The 15,623-nt window shown below is 31.4% G+C and overlaps 3 protein-coding genes across 3 annotated transcripts; all 3 read right to left on the bottom strand.

Annotated features, from left to right (window-relative positions):
- Positions 1-2,861: 2,861 nt before the first annotated feature.
- On the bottom strand, positions 2,862-3,805 carry LOC111681337 (vegetative cell wall protein gp1). Its single transcript, XM_023443085.2, has 2 exons — positions 3,677-3,805; positions 2,862-3,614 (listed from the first exon to the last, which is right to left on the bottom strand). The coding sequence occupies exons 1-2, from the start codon at positions 3,692-3,694 to the stop codon at positions 2,988-2,990; spliced, it is 645 nt and encodes a 214-aa protein (XP_023298853.2). The 5' UTR covers positions 3,695-3,805; the 3' UTR covers positions 2,862-2,987.
- Positions 3,806-10,202: 6,397 nt separating this feature from the next.
- LOC111681340 (cuticle protein 38-like) lies at positions 10,203-10,845 on the bottom strand. Its single transcript, XM_023443087.2, has 2 exons — positions 10,806-10,845; positions 10,203-10,746 (listed from the first exon to the last, which is right to left on the bottom strand). Exons 1-2 carry the CDS (start codon positions 10,815-10,817, stop codon positions 10,228-10,230), a joined length of 531 nt encoding a protein of 176 aa, XP_023298855.2. The 5' UTR covers positions 10,818-10,845; the 3' UTR covers positions 10,203-10,227.
- Positions 10,846-14,350: 3,505 nt separating this feature from the next.
- LOC111681343 (cuticle protein 76) lies at positions 14,351-15,043 on the bottom strand. The gene is made up of 2 exons (XM_023443091.2): positions 14,965-15,043; positions 14,351-14,901 (listed from the first exon to the last, which is right to left on the bottom strand). The coding sequence occupies exons 1-2, from the start codon at positions 14,974-14,976 to the stop codon at positions 14,434-14,436; spliced, it is 480 nt and encodes a 159-aa protein (XP_023298859.2). The 5' UTR covers positions 14,977-15,043; the 3' UTR covers positions 14,351-14,433.
- Positions 15,044-15,623: the final 580 nt, after the last annotated feature.

Genomic DNA, 15,623 nt, shown 5'->3' with positions numbered 1-15,623 from the left:
GAAAATTTCGAAATCAAAATCCATGGAAAAATTTCTTTATAGAAAATTCTTCATTATTTTCAATGTAAAAGTTTCCTTATAGAAAATTTCGAAATCAAAAACCATGGAAAAATTTCTTTATAGAAAATTCTTCATCAATTTCAATGTAAATATTTTTTATAGAAAATTTCGAAATCAAAATCCATGGAATAAGTTTCTTTACTGGAAATTTCGAAATTGAAATCAAAGGCAAAATGTTCTTTATAGAAAATTACGAAAACGAAATCTAAAAGTTTCTTTATACAAAAATTTTTAACGATTTGGATGGAAAAGTTTCTTTATAGAAAATTCCGAAATCAAAATCAAGTTCTCTATAGAAAATTTGTTCTTTGAAATTGATTTCAAAGTTTTTTCATTAAAAATTTGTTCTTCGAAATAGAAAATAAAAAATTTTTCATCGAAATTGATGAAAACTTTATTTGAAGAGAAAATTTTAAGATTGCTGGATAAGTCTTTTATTAAAACGTTTCTTATAGAAAAATGTTAATCGATTTGTATGGAAACGTTTCCTACAGAAAATGTTTCATTGAAATAAAATGAAAGTTTCTTATAGACAATTTGTTCTTGCAAAAAATTTGTAACGCAATTGATGTAAGCTTTCTTTAAAAAATTTTCAACAAAATCAATGAAAAGTTTAATCAAATTTGATGTAAAAAAGTTTTTCTAAGAAAATATTCATCGCATTCAATGTAATTATTCTAATAGAACAGTTGGGGAATTCAGAGGAATTTTCTGTAATAAGAGTTGAACCTAAAATAGAGCATATTCCAATTCCCCTTTACCCGCACTATTTCCCCCTCTTAAAGTCGTAATATTTAAAGTTTCTTAATTTACTCATTTACAAAATACGTTAGTGTTGTTTTTGTTTTTATTATAATTTAAAATGCATTTTTCTTGTTGTCGCTTTATAGAGGCGATATACGATGGTTGGTAAATGACTAAATACTGCTGTTTGAATTTATTCATGTTTTAGGACATGTTTTGAATTTTTAACTATTTTTTATATTTTGCGACTTAAGTGTAAATTAAATTGTATGTAAGAAGCACTTTTATTTATTTGTTTTTGTTTAAAGCATTGCGTGTAATCGGTATGTGGTATATATGTTTTATCAACAACTTTTTTCCTTTTATAAGCTTTTTTGGAAGCTATAAAAAGTATAAGAAATATAGTATGATATGATGGTTAAAAAGAAATTTAGATGCCCTGCAATAGCTCGTTTCTGGGAAACAAAAGACAAGACTAGAACTAGCAAAACTTTATCAGATAGATCAGACCTGTCTACTTGCTAATTATTAGTCGTCTTATACTTTTTCTAATATTGAGCAAGTAATAGTACTTAACAATTATAATTAAGAAATTCCAAGTGTTACCTGCGTTTCAATCGACTACTTATTTACTAAACTTTTCTTATAGGGTGCTTATTAGCTTAACAGGTTGATAGTGATAAAATAGTTGAAGTGGCAGTCTAGTAGTCGCATATTTTACCTAATAACTTAATTCTAAATTAACTACTTAAATACATATTTTTCATATTTTCTTTAAAATTGCAAAATTAATTAGACATTAAAAACACAATTTTAAATTTATTGCGCAAATATATTATTGCAATTAAAATAGTGCAAAATATTTAATATTTTGTAACATAATAAATTAATTATTAGGCAATAAGAATAGGCAGCGTTTCTGGTTTTTATATTAGAATCGTAACCGGAAGTCAAGTTTTTTGGCAAGTAGATTGTTCTTTTTTTGTATGAAAGGTGGATACATTTATAGTGGAATTAACTTGGAGCCATTTGATAAATAGACAGACAGACAGACAGACAGACAGATAGATAGATAGATATATAGATAGATAGATAGATAGATAGATAGATAGATAGATAGATAGATAGATAGATAGATAGATAGATAGATAGATAGATAGATAGATAGATAGATAGATAGATAGATAGATAGATAGATAGATAGATAGATAGATAGATAGATAGATAGATAGATAGATAGATAGATAGATAGATATAGTGTCAAAAAATCCCCTTTGATGTGTTCTCGTCTCATCCGAGCTCTACATACTTAATTTCATGTTTCTGTAATTATTAGAGAAATATCAAAAAGTACCTTTTGAAAAACGAAAAAGTACCAAAAAGTTCGCATTTATGGGTTCTCATCTAATTCAGATTCTACATACTTAAATCTATATTTCTAGGTTCAATATTATAAAAAATTCAAAAAGTACCAAAAATTTCACTTTTTTGAGTTCTCACTTAAATCCGACTTTACATACTTATTTTCATGTCCTTAGGTTCAATATTATGGAAAATTCAAAAAGTACCCTTTGAAAAATGAAAAAGTACCAAAAAGTTCTATTTATGTCAATTTCTGTCCAAGCATGAATAAAAATATCAATGAAATTTTCAGAGGTTTACTCGGATTTTTAAAAAAGCGATCTTTGCGAATGCAGAATTATTGAAGATTCGGATCTCGGAGTCGATTAAGCCTCTAAAAACATGGCTTAATCGACTCCGCTATCTATAAGGATTTAGAAAAATATATTATAAATAGATATTACAAACGGAATGACAAACTTATATATAACATTCTTACGAAGGTGAAGTGGTATAAAAATACCGCTACATGGTTGAGTACTATACAATAGCATAGAGTATTCTATTATGGCGTATAGTGTCGTACTATAGAATATGTTGCAGTAAAATTAAATTTTAGTTTTTAAAAATAATTTTTTATTTAATTTTTTTTTTTTTGATATTGATATTATTTATTAAATGAAATTATAAAACTAAATAACATTAAAACTTTGGTATACAGTTTACATGGACTTTGGTATGAAGAATAAATGATTTTTAATAAATACACACACATACATAAATATTTGGGATAAAAATATTAATTCTAATGAAATCCTTTTGCAAAGGAAAAGGTGAAATTTCTAGAAAAGTGTATGATGATGATGATGAGCCAATGTCAAAGGTGCAGCATGGAGATGAGCATGAGGCACAGCATGTACATGATGAGCATGTAGTTTAGCTAAACGTGGTTGGGGAAAAGCATAACCAACAGACACATGATGAGTGGTGGTTTTAGGTCCAGGAATAGCACGATAGCTGGGTAGAGGTTCTACGAAGGGGAGAGCTTCAAAGACGGGAGGAAGGATTGGAGTGGGGGCAGGCACTACATGAGTGTGAATCAAAGGAGCTGGAGCAGGGACTACATGAGCGGGAGCAGGAAGAAAATGTGTGGGAGCGGGTAACAATGGTGCGGGTGCTGGTAGCAATGGAGCTGGAGCAGGCAACAAAGGTGCTGGGGCAGGCAACAAGGGAGCTGGAGCAGGAAGTAAAGGAGCAGGAGCTGGTAGAACTGGGGAAGCATGGAAATGTGCTGGTGGTAAAAATTTAGCATGATGGTGATGAGGTAACAAAGGTCCAGCAGCATGGAAATGAGCTGGAGGTAATACTGGTGGCACTAAATCCAAATGATCGGGTACTCCATGGAAACCAAAGGGAACAGAAGGTTTAGCCTGGGCCAATACAACAGCTAAAGCTAGCAAGGCAAAAGCCTTAAAAAAGAAATTGTTTAAAAGTTAATTAATAATAATTTTATTTATAAAAAAAAACTTACCACTTTAACATGCATCATCTTGCTTGGTTTTGTAAACTTAAATCCCCTTTAAATTAAATTTCTTGTATGACAGACAACTCTTTGTCTATGCAAATAATGTGAAACTAATGAATTATTAATTATTGTACTGCAATTTATACTCAAAACACCTGTTTCATTTGTTAATACAATTTAAACCACCCACCCATGTAATAGATATGCAAGCTTCCTATAAAATTATTAATAATTTTTCAAACAAATATTACAATTCGATTATTACCTCACAGCTACCAAAAGTTCCTTAAAAACGTTTAAGCCACCCACCCAATAATAGGCCCACCATATTTGGTTCCACTAATTTTTGGGTGTGTTACCAACTCTTAGTCGAATTGAAACAAACCAACCAACACACAAACACACACACACACTTTATTTAGTCACTTTGTCTACTAAATAAAATTTGTTATGAAAATACATGATTAAAAGCCGCATAGCAGAGTGCGTGATTATAATTTGTTCAAAATGTCTGTGAAATAAGTCGTGACTTATGCATTCGTTTGGCCTACAAAAACGTTAGAAAATATAAAACAAAATAACAAAAAAAAAAAATCAAGGAATTGTTTAAGTCCTAACCAAGTTTTATTGAAAATTTTCAATAATATTTACAGTTGTTGTTGTTTTACAATTTTCTGTTTTGTTTTTGTAGTAACTCTACAATTATGGTGTTTTGGGTTAATAACCCAATTAAATTTTATAGTACGTTTTCAATTTATTGTTTTTTTTGTAACTACTTAGTACGTATGTATGTTTATATTTGGTTTGAACTAAATTATGTAATTCGATTTTTGTCGTTTTTATATTATATAATATATTTTCTTAAAAATAGACAAACAAATACCAAAATAAAATTTAATTGCGTTAATTTGAAAAATAGTTTGCTGTTATTATGTATTTCATTAGTTAAGTTTCTTGGTTTATGTTGGCAATGCTGTTAACAGACACTTAATTAGTTCAGTTTGTAAATAAACCAATATTATTAATCAAGCACAGTGGGCAAGATATTTGGAATTTGAATTGACAATATACTAGTCTATATAATATACTGCAGTTTAAGGTATAGAGTATAGACTAGACTATATACTACACTATAGACTAGACTATAGACTAGACTATAAACTAGACTATAGACTAGACTATAGACTAGACTATAGACCAGACTATAGACTAGACTATAGACTAGACTATAGACTAGAATAAAATTTGTTATGAAAATACATGATTAAAAGCCGCATAGCAGAGTGCGTGATTATAATTTGTTCAAAATGTCTGTGAAATAAGTCGTGACTTATGCATTCGTTTGGCCTACAAAAACGTTAGAAAATATAAAACAAAATAACAAAAAAAAAAAATCAAGGAATTGTTTAAGTCCTAACCAAGTTTTATTGAAAATTTTCAATAATATTTACAGTTGTTGTTGTTTTACAATTTTCTGTTTTGTTTTTGTAGTAACTCTACAATTATGGTGTTTTGGGTTAATAACCCAATTAAATTTTATAGTACGTTTTCAATTTATTGTTTTTTTTGTAACTACTTAGTACGTATGTATGTTTATATTTGGTTTGAACTAAATTATGTAATTCGATTTTTGTCGTTTTTATATTATATAATATATTTTCTTAAAAATAGACAAACAAATACCAAAATAAAATTTAATTGCGTTAATTTGAAAAATAGTTTGCTGTTATTATGTATTTCATTAGTTAAGTTTCTTGGTTTATGTTGGCAATGCTGTTAACAGACACTTAATTAGTTCAGTTTGTAAATAAACCAATATTATTAATCAAGCACAGTGGGCAAGATATTTGGAATTTGAATTGACAATATACTAGTCTATATAATATACTGCAGTTTAAGGTATAGAGTATAGACTAGACTATATACTACACTATAGACTAGACTATAGACTAGACTATAAACTAGACTATAGACTAGACTATAGACTAGACTATAGACCAGACTATAGACTAGACTATAGACTAGACTATAGACTAGACTATAGACTAGACTTTAGACTAGACTATAGACTAGACTATAGACTAGACTATAGACTAGACTGTAGACTAGACTATAGACTAGACTATAGACTAGACTATAGACTAGACTATAGACTAGACTATAGACTAGACTATAGACTAGACTATAGACTAGACTATAGACAAGACTATAGACTAGACTATAGACAAGACTATAGACTAGACTATAGACTAGACTATAGACTAGACTATAGACTAGACTATAGACTAGACTATAGACTAGACTATAGACTAGACTATAGACTAGACTATAGACTAGACTAGACTATAGACTAGACTATAGACTAGACTATAGACTAGACTATAGACTAGACTATAGACTAGACTATAGACTAGACTATAGACTAGACTATAGACTAGACTATAGACTAGACTATAGACTAGACTATAGACTAGACTATAGACTAGACTATAGACTAGACTATAGACTAGACTATAGACTAGACTATAGACTAGACTATAGACTAGACTATAGACTAGACTATAGACTAGACTATAGACTAGACTATAGACTAGACTATAGACTAGACGACTATAGACTAGACTATAGACTAGACTATAGACTACACTATAGACTACACTATAGACTAGACTATAGACTAGACTATAGACTAGACTATAGACTACACTATAGACTAGACTATAGACTAGACTATAGACTAGACTATAGACTAGACTATAGACTAGACTATAGACTAGACTATAGACTAGACTATAGACTTGACTATAGACTAGACTATAGACTAGACTATAGACTAGACTATAGACTAGACTATAGACTAGACTATAGACTAGACTATAGACTAGACCATAGACTAGACTATAGACTAGACTATAGACTAGACTATAGACTAGACTATAGACTAGACTATAGACTAGACTATAGACTAGACTATAGACTAGACTATAGACTAGACTATAGACTAGACTATAGACTAGACTATAGACTAGACTATAGACTAGACTGTAGACTAGACTATAGACTAGACTATAGACTAGACTATAGACTAGACTGTAGACTAGACTATAGACTAGACTATAGACTAGACTATAGACTAGACTATAGACTAGACTATAGACTAGACTATAGACTAGACTATAGACTAGACTATAGACAAGACTATAGACAAGACTATAGACTAGACTATAGACTAGACAATAGACTAGACTATAGACTAGACTATAGACTAGACTATAGACTAGACTATAGACTAGACTATAGACTAGACTATAGACTAGACTATAGACTAGACTATAGACTAGACTATAGACTAGACTATAGACTAGACTATAGACTAGACTATAGACTAGACTATAGACTAGACTATAGACTAGACTATTGACTAGACTATAGACTAGACTATAGACTAGACTATAGACTAGACTATAGACTAGACTACAGACTAGACTATAGACTAGACTATAGACAAGACTAGACTATAGACTAGACTATAGACTAGACTAGACTAGACTATAGACTAGACTAGACTATAGACTAGACTATAGACTAGACTATAGACTAGACTATAGACTAGACTATAGACTAGACTATAGACTAGACTATAGACTAGACTATAGACTACACTATAGACTACACTATAGACTAGACTATAGACTAGACTATAGACTACACTATAGACTAGACTATAGACTACACTATAGACTAGACTATAGACTAGACTATAGACTAGACTATAGACTAGACTATAGACTAGACTATAGACTAGACTATAGACTTGACTATAGACTAGACTATAGACTAGACTATAGACTAGACTATAGACTAGACTATAGACTAGACTATAGACTAGACTATAGACTAGACTATAGACTAGACTATAGACTAGACTATAGACTAGACTATAGACTAGACTATAGACTAGACTATAGACTAGACTAGACTAGACTATAGACTAGACTATAGACTAGACTATAGACTAGACTATAGACTAGACTATAGACTAGACTATAGACTAGACTATAGACTAGACTATAGACTAGACTATAGACTAGACTAAAGACTAGACTATAGACTAGACTATAGACTAGACTATAGACTAGACTATAGACTAGACTATAGACTAGACTATAGACTAGACTATAGACTAGACTATAGACTAGACTATAGACTAGACTATAGACTAGACTATAGACCAAACTATAGACTAGACTATAGACTAGACTATAGACTAGACTATAGACTAGACTATAGACTAGACTATAGACTAGACTATAGACTAGACTATAGACTAGACTATAGACTAGACTATAGACTATAGACTAGACTATAGACTAGACTATAGACTAGACTATAGACTAGACTATAGACTAGACTATAGACTAGACTATAGACTAGACTATAGACTAGACTATAGACTAGACTATAGACTAGACTATAGACTAGACTATAGACTAGACTATAGACCAAACTATAGACTAGACTATAGACCAAACTATAGACTAGACTATAGACTAGACTATAGACTAGACTATAGACTAGACTATAGACTAGACTATAGACTAGACTATAGACTAGACTATAGACTAGACTATAGACTAGACTATAGACTAGACTATAGACTAGACTATAGACTAGACTATAGACTAGACTATAGACTAGACTATAGACTAGACTATAGACTAGACTATAGACTAGACTATAGACTAGACTATAGACTAGACTATAGACTAGACTATAGACTAGACTATAGACTAGACTATAGACTAGACTATAGACTAGACTATAGACTAGACTATAGACTAGACTATAGACTAGACTATAGACTAGACTATAGACTAGACTATAGACTAGACTATAGACTAGACTATAGACTAGACTATAGACTAGACTATAGACTAGACTATAGACTAGACTATAGACTAGACTATAGACTAGACTATAGACTAGACTATAGACTAGACTATAGACTAGACTATAGACTAGACTATAGACTAGACTATAGACTAGACTATAGACTAGACTATAGACTAGACTATAGACTAGACTATAGACTAGACTATAGACTAGACTATAGACTAGACTATAGACTAGACTATAGACTAGACTATAGACTAGACTATAGACTAGACTATAGACTAGACTATAGACTAGACTATAGACTAGACTATAGACTAGACTATAGACTAGACTAGACTATAGACTAGACTATAGACTAGACTATAGACTAGACTATAGACTAGACTATAGACTAGACTATAGACTAGACTATAGACTAGACTACAGACTAGACTATAGACTAGACTATAGACTAGACTATAGACTAGACTATAGACTAGACTATAGACTAGACTATAGACTAGACTATAGACTAGACTATAGACTAGACTATAGACTAGACTATAAACTAGACTATAGACTAGACTATAGACTAGACTATAGACTAGACTATAGACTAGACTATAGACTAGACTATAGACTAGACTATAGACTAGACTATAGACTAGACTATAGACTAGACTATAGACTAGACTATAGACTAGACTATAGACTAGACTATAGACTAGACTATAGACTAGACTATAGACTAGACTATAGACTAGACTATAGACTAGACTATAGACTAGACTATAGACTAGACTATAGACTAGACTATAGACTAGACTATAGACTGACTATAGACTAGACTATAGACTAGACTATAGACTAGACTATAGACTAGACTATAGACTAGACTATAGACTAGACTATAGACTAGACTATAGACTAGACTATAGACTAGACTATAGACTAGACTATAGACTAGACTATAGACTAGACTATAGACTAGACTATAGACTAGACTATAGACTAGACTATAGACTAGACTATAGACTAGACTATAGACTAGACTATAGACTAGACTATAGACTAGACTATAGACTAGACTATAGACTAGACTATAGACTAGACTATAGACTAGACTATAGTCTAGACTATAGACTAGACTATAGACTAGACTATAGACTAGACTATAGACTAGAGTATAGACTAGACTATAGTCTAGACTAGACTATAGACTAGACTATAGACTTGACTATAGACTTGACTATAGACTAGACTATAGATTAGACTATAGACTAGACTATAGATTAGACTATAGACTAAACTATAGACTAGACTATAGACAAGACTATAGACTAGACTAAAGATTAGACTGTAGACTAGGCTATAGACTAGATTATAGACTGGACTATAGACTAGACAATAAATTAGACTATAAACTGGACTACTGTCTAGACTATAGACTAGACTATAGACTAATTTTTTTAAAGAAAATTGTCTCGAAAAGACTTTTTTGAAGAAAGTTGTTCAAGAAACCAGAAAACTATCCCGAGAAGACTGCTGTAGAAATAATGACATGGTAACAAATGAAAATGCAATAAAAATTTAATATTTACATAATTGATTTAATGGGTTAACAATTAACAAGAAATTATGATATCGTTATAAATAAAACAATGAAGTCTTTGAGATTAAATTTAAACTACAACTTTAGCGGGGGCAGCAGCCAAAGGGGCGGCAGCGAAACCAGCAGTATAAGGAGTGGCATAGTGAGCAGCATAAGGAGAAGCTACACCGAAGGGAGTAGCAACACCAGCTGGAGCAACAAATTTAGCATGAGCGGCGAAAGCAGTTGGTGCAGCAAAAGCAGCTGGAGCTGCAGCATAAGCAGCGGGAGCTACATATTTAGCAGGAGCAGCAAAGGCAGCTGGGGCAGCAGCATAAGCGGCGGGAGCGGCAAAAGCAGGGGCGGCATAGGCAGCAGGAGCACCAGCTACATAACGGCTAGACACTGGAGAAGTGTAACCGAAGGGGGTGGTAGTGTAAGAAGACAAAGTGCCATCGTAGTTGTGACGGACATCAATTTGTTGACTGCCACCAGCAGCATACAAAGGAGCATTAGCATAAGCAGCTACAGCGGCGGGAGCAGCAGCAAAAGCAGTGGGATGAACAACACCGGCAGCAGCATAAGCAAAACAGGCAGCAAAGACAACAACCTTAAAAAATAAATTTTAAATAATTTTTGGATTTTTTTTTTCAAGATTTTTAAACTTACGAATTTGAACATTTTGAAAGGATTTAATTTAAAATATTTTTTGGTTTGTTTAAAGAGTTAAAGTTGAAATGGTTATGATGTCTTGGTAATAACTGTTTAAGACTTTTATAGTTATTCACCGAGTACTCGAACAATTTTGATTATTTTCTTTTGTTTTTGTTAAATATTTGGCAGATGTTACCATATACCACTTCAAATACTTTCATACTTTGGTCAGCACGAGCATATGATTACCAAACTGAATTACAAATTTAATTTTACATTTTTTAAGAAACGTGATATGTTTATTAAGTTTTCTAAAAGAGTAATAGTTCATTTATAGGCATTGCCTAGTCTCGAGACTTTTTAACTCGGAAGGAAATGGTTAACAATTTAAATGATATGTGACTGTATGTATTTAAAATGCACTGACCTTGATCATGTACATTTTTAAACATTTGAAATGCATTTGGTAATTTGTTTGCCAGATGGTTTTTTTATAGCTTGTAAAATACTTTCGTAGTTGTAAAATTAATTGTTATACTTTCAATTTTATTGGATGACATAGTTTTTAATTGAGTTCAAGTTTAATTTTTATTAGAAGAGGAGTTTTATTAAGTTCTCTAGATGTCTATGGTTATTTCATCTCTCACCAAAAACACTATACTTTCATTGATTAAGATATTAATGGAAAGTTAGTAGATAGTTATACCCTACACCTCTTTAGTGGGGAGGGTATATTGGGTTTGTGCTGATGTTTGTAACATACAAAAATATTCATCCTATACCCACCTTAAAGTATACCAATCGGCTTAGAATCATTTTCTGAGTCGATTAAGCTATGTCCGTCCGTCCGTCTGGCTGGCTGTCCATGTAAACCTTGTGCGCAAGGTACAGTTCGCAATTTTCAAGATAATTGGATGAAATTTGGCACACACGCTTCTTTTGTCCCAAGGATAAAGCCTATTGAAAATAGTTAAAATTGGTCCATTATTTCGACTAGCCCCCATACAACCGTACCCTCCAAATAGGGCCTTTTGGCTTATAATTAATTTAAATGATCTATTATGTTAACAAAAGTCGACAAAACTTAGTTTTATAGAACTTTAAATGACATTACCGATTTTTGTAATGATCGGGCTTCATTTGACCCTATCCCCCATACAAACTCCCCTTCAGAAAATGACTTAAAGGTAAAAATTCACTTACAAACACTAATAACACTTTTAAATCCTACATAAATAATATTGAAGAAGACTTAACTCCCTCTACCAACATTTTTAAGGATAGGGCCGTATTTTGCCCTACTCCCCTTTGAGCCCTCTTAAAAAAATCTCTTTTTTTGCCAAAAAAAAAAGTAAAAATATTCCGAAATAAAGTTAAAAAAACAAACCAAATGCTTTATTTTTTTAAATAATCCCCATTTTTAACATACATACTGACTGGTGTAGGGTATCATATGGTCGGCTAAGGCCGACTATACGTTCATACTTGTTTTCATTATAGAAATTTATGAGATCGGTCACTTTTCTGTACAGAACTTTATCTGATAATAATTAGTTAGTTAGTTTGAAGGAGGTAGTATACACATCAAATCCAAAGAAATACACCTATGCCTTTATCGAGCCTGTTGTGCGCTCCTTAACCAGTACCACGGGTGGGAATCGAACACCCCAAATCCGGTCTACTAGACTAGAACACTAACCATTAACCTACCGGAGGCCACTATCGATTAGATTTTGAAATAAAACGTTTAAATCGTTAAGTTTTCTATAATAAATCGTTTGATCGGCCGGTGATATTAAAAAAATGTTTGTTTATGGAAAATTATATAAAATTTGCGATCGCTTAGTTTTCCTTAGAAAGTTGCAAAATCGATCTATATACATTTAAAGAAAGATCTGGATTTTTGGCAGAACTTACCAGCTGTTGATCAGTTTTCTATAGATAATTTATAGACTGATCAACTTTCTAAAAAGAATTGTAATAAGATAGATCACTTCCAAAATTATAAGATCATTAAGATTTAAAAGGAAAAATTGTAAAATACATAATTTATAGATTGATCAGCTCTCTTCTATAGAGAACAGTTAGATCGATCAATCAAAAGCAGAAAAATTTTTGAAGTTTTATCAGTCTTCTGTAGAAAATTTAATATCGATCAGTTTTCTATAAAGATCAATAAGTTTTATATATATAATTGTATGATCAATGAGTTTTCTATAGAAAATTGAGAAATTAATTATTTCTCATCGTTAATTTTTCTAAAGAAATTAATGAGTTCAAATAATAAGATCATAGATAATATGAGTTCAAATAATAAGATCATAGTTTTCTATAGAAAACTATGAATTAATTACATAATTACAATTCAATAGTTTTCTTTAGAAATTTTTAAAAATTTCATAAATATGTGTAAAATGATGTGCGATCAATAAGTTTTCAATAGATAATGAGTAGAAAACTTATCGATCTTACAGTTTTGTATAATTTAAAAATTTTCCATAGGCAACTAATAAAATTAATAATTTTTTTATAGAAAATTAGCCCCAGTGTGCTATGCAACTCTTAAACAATATAAATTAAAAACAATTAAAAAATTATAGTCGGGCGAGACCCACCATATAATACCCTACACCTGTTACAAAAATAACATGTGATTTAGTTTTTTTTAATAAAGCATTTAAGTTGAATTGTAATTGCTTCATATATACTTAAGCCATTTATTGTTGTAAAAAATTGTGGACATTTGAGTCAAATTTTGAAGGGGGCGTTTATAGGGGCTAGGTTTCAATGAGGTCCTATAATTGCAAAGTTCATTATGGTCGTCATGGCTAGTAAAGAATTTGGTTTTGCAGCTTTTTGTCGAGATACGAGTATATTAAACATAATTATGAACTTCAGTTCTGTTGTACGGGGCTATGTGAAATAATGGACCGATCCTAACCATTTTCAATAGGCTTCGTCCCTGGGACAATAGAAGATCATGTACCAAATTTCATTAAATTATCTTCAAAATTGTGACCTGTAGTTTGATAACAAGATTTACAGACGGACGGGCGGACAGACAGACGGAAGGACATAGCTAAATTATTTTGAGCCGATTGGTATACTTTAACAAACATCAGCATAAACCTAATATACACTCCCCCCTAAAGTGGTGTAGGGTATAACAAGTATGAATGTATATTCGGGCATGGCAGACCATATGATACCATACACTAGTGAATATGTTCAAAATGTTTATTATTTTTTTAATAATAAAGTATTTAATTTGTTTTTTACCTTAATTACCGAATGCTTTATTTTACATATTTTTGACATACACAGAGGATTTCCCAAAAGGAGGCTCATGTAAGGGTAAAAGTAAATATTAGTCTATCCTTATAAATTTTAGTTTAATTATCAAATTATATTGAAAATTACGACCTGTAGCATGCACATACATAGCTACACAGACGGACTAGCTTTACATGAACACACAGACGGACATAGCTAAATCGACTCAAACAAGTGATTCTGAGCCAATTAGAAAATGAGAAAATTATACACTGAGAAAATATAATTAATATTTACAAAAATAAATATTTATTATTATCAACAATTATATACAAAAACAAAATATGAAAATGGAAAATAATTTCAAAATTTAAACAACTACTTTAGCGGGAGCAGCAGCGAAAGGGGTAGCCAAAGGAGCACCATAAGCAGCAGCATAGGGAGCAGCATAGTGAGCAGCATAGGGAGCAGCATAAGGAGCGGCATAGTGAGCAGCATATGGAGAAGCATAAGGAGAAGCTACAGCGAAAGGTGTAGCAACACCAGCGGGAGCAACATATTTAGCAGGAGCAGCAGCATAAGCAGCGGGTGCAGCATAGGCAGCAGGAGCACCAGCTACATAACGGCTAGACACGGGGGAAGTATAAGCGAAGGGGGTGGTAGTGTAGGAAGACAAAGTACCATCGTAGTTGTGACGAACATCAATTTGTTGACTGCCACCAGCAGCATTCAAAGGAGCATTAGCATAAGCAGCTACAGCGGCGGGAGCAGCAGCTAAAGCAGTTTGATGAACAACACCGGCAGCAGCATAAGCTAAACAGGCAGCAAAGACAACAACCTTTTTAAGGAGAATACTAAATATTATAGAAAAGTTTTAAAAACTATGATGTTTGAAACTTACAAATTTGAACATATTGAAGGATTTTTTTGGAGTTATTTGGATTTGTTTAATGAAGTATTGTTATTTAGTTAATGATGTCTTCTCAATAATTGTCTCAACCTTATATAGTAATACAATATAAACAATTGTTGTTTAGTTTTTGGTAATGTTTATTTGAATTAATCAATAAATTATGGGCTAATTTGCTAGTGTTTCGGCTATTGCACTTAATTTAATGTAAATTGTATTTTAATATAGTTTAATGTGGGTGGTAGGCTCGTGGCTTTCAAACGTGGGACAAATTTAAAATAAGAGTTTTGGCAAGAAAATGTTATTTATTAGATCGATAAATTTTTAAAATGTCGATAAATTGTTTGAAATAATTTTGACTTACATTGAAATATTAAATATATTTTTTTACCATAGTACATTTAAAAAAGAAAAAAGATTGTAAAAGAGATATCTAGTATAACTAAGTAACAAAGAAACAAACAAACACACAACTAGCTAACTAACTAACTAACTAACTAACTAACTAACTAACTAACTAACTAACTAACTAACTAAGTAAGTAACTATCTATCTACCTATCTATCTATCTATCTATCTATCTATCTATCTATCTATCTATCTATCTATCTATCTATCTATCTATCTATCTATCTATCTATCTATCTATC

The sequence above is a fragment of the Lucilia cuprina genome, chromosome 5, assembly GCF_022045245.1.
Source record: "Lucilia cuprina isolate Lc7/37 chromosome 5, ASM2204524v1, whole genome shotgun sequence".
In the NCBI taxonomy this organism is placed as follows: domain Eukaryota; kingdom Metazoa; phylum Arthropoda; class Insecta; order Diptera; family Calliphoridae; genus Lucilia; species Lucilia cuprina.
The sequence above is the reverse complement of the archived record's forward strand: the minus strand, read 5'-3'. Positions and strand labels throughout refer to the sequence as shown.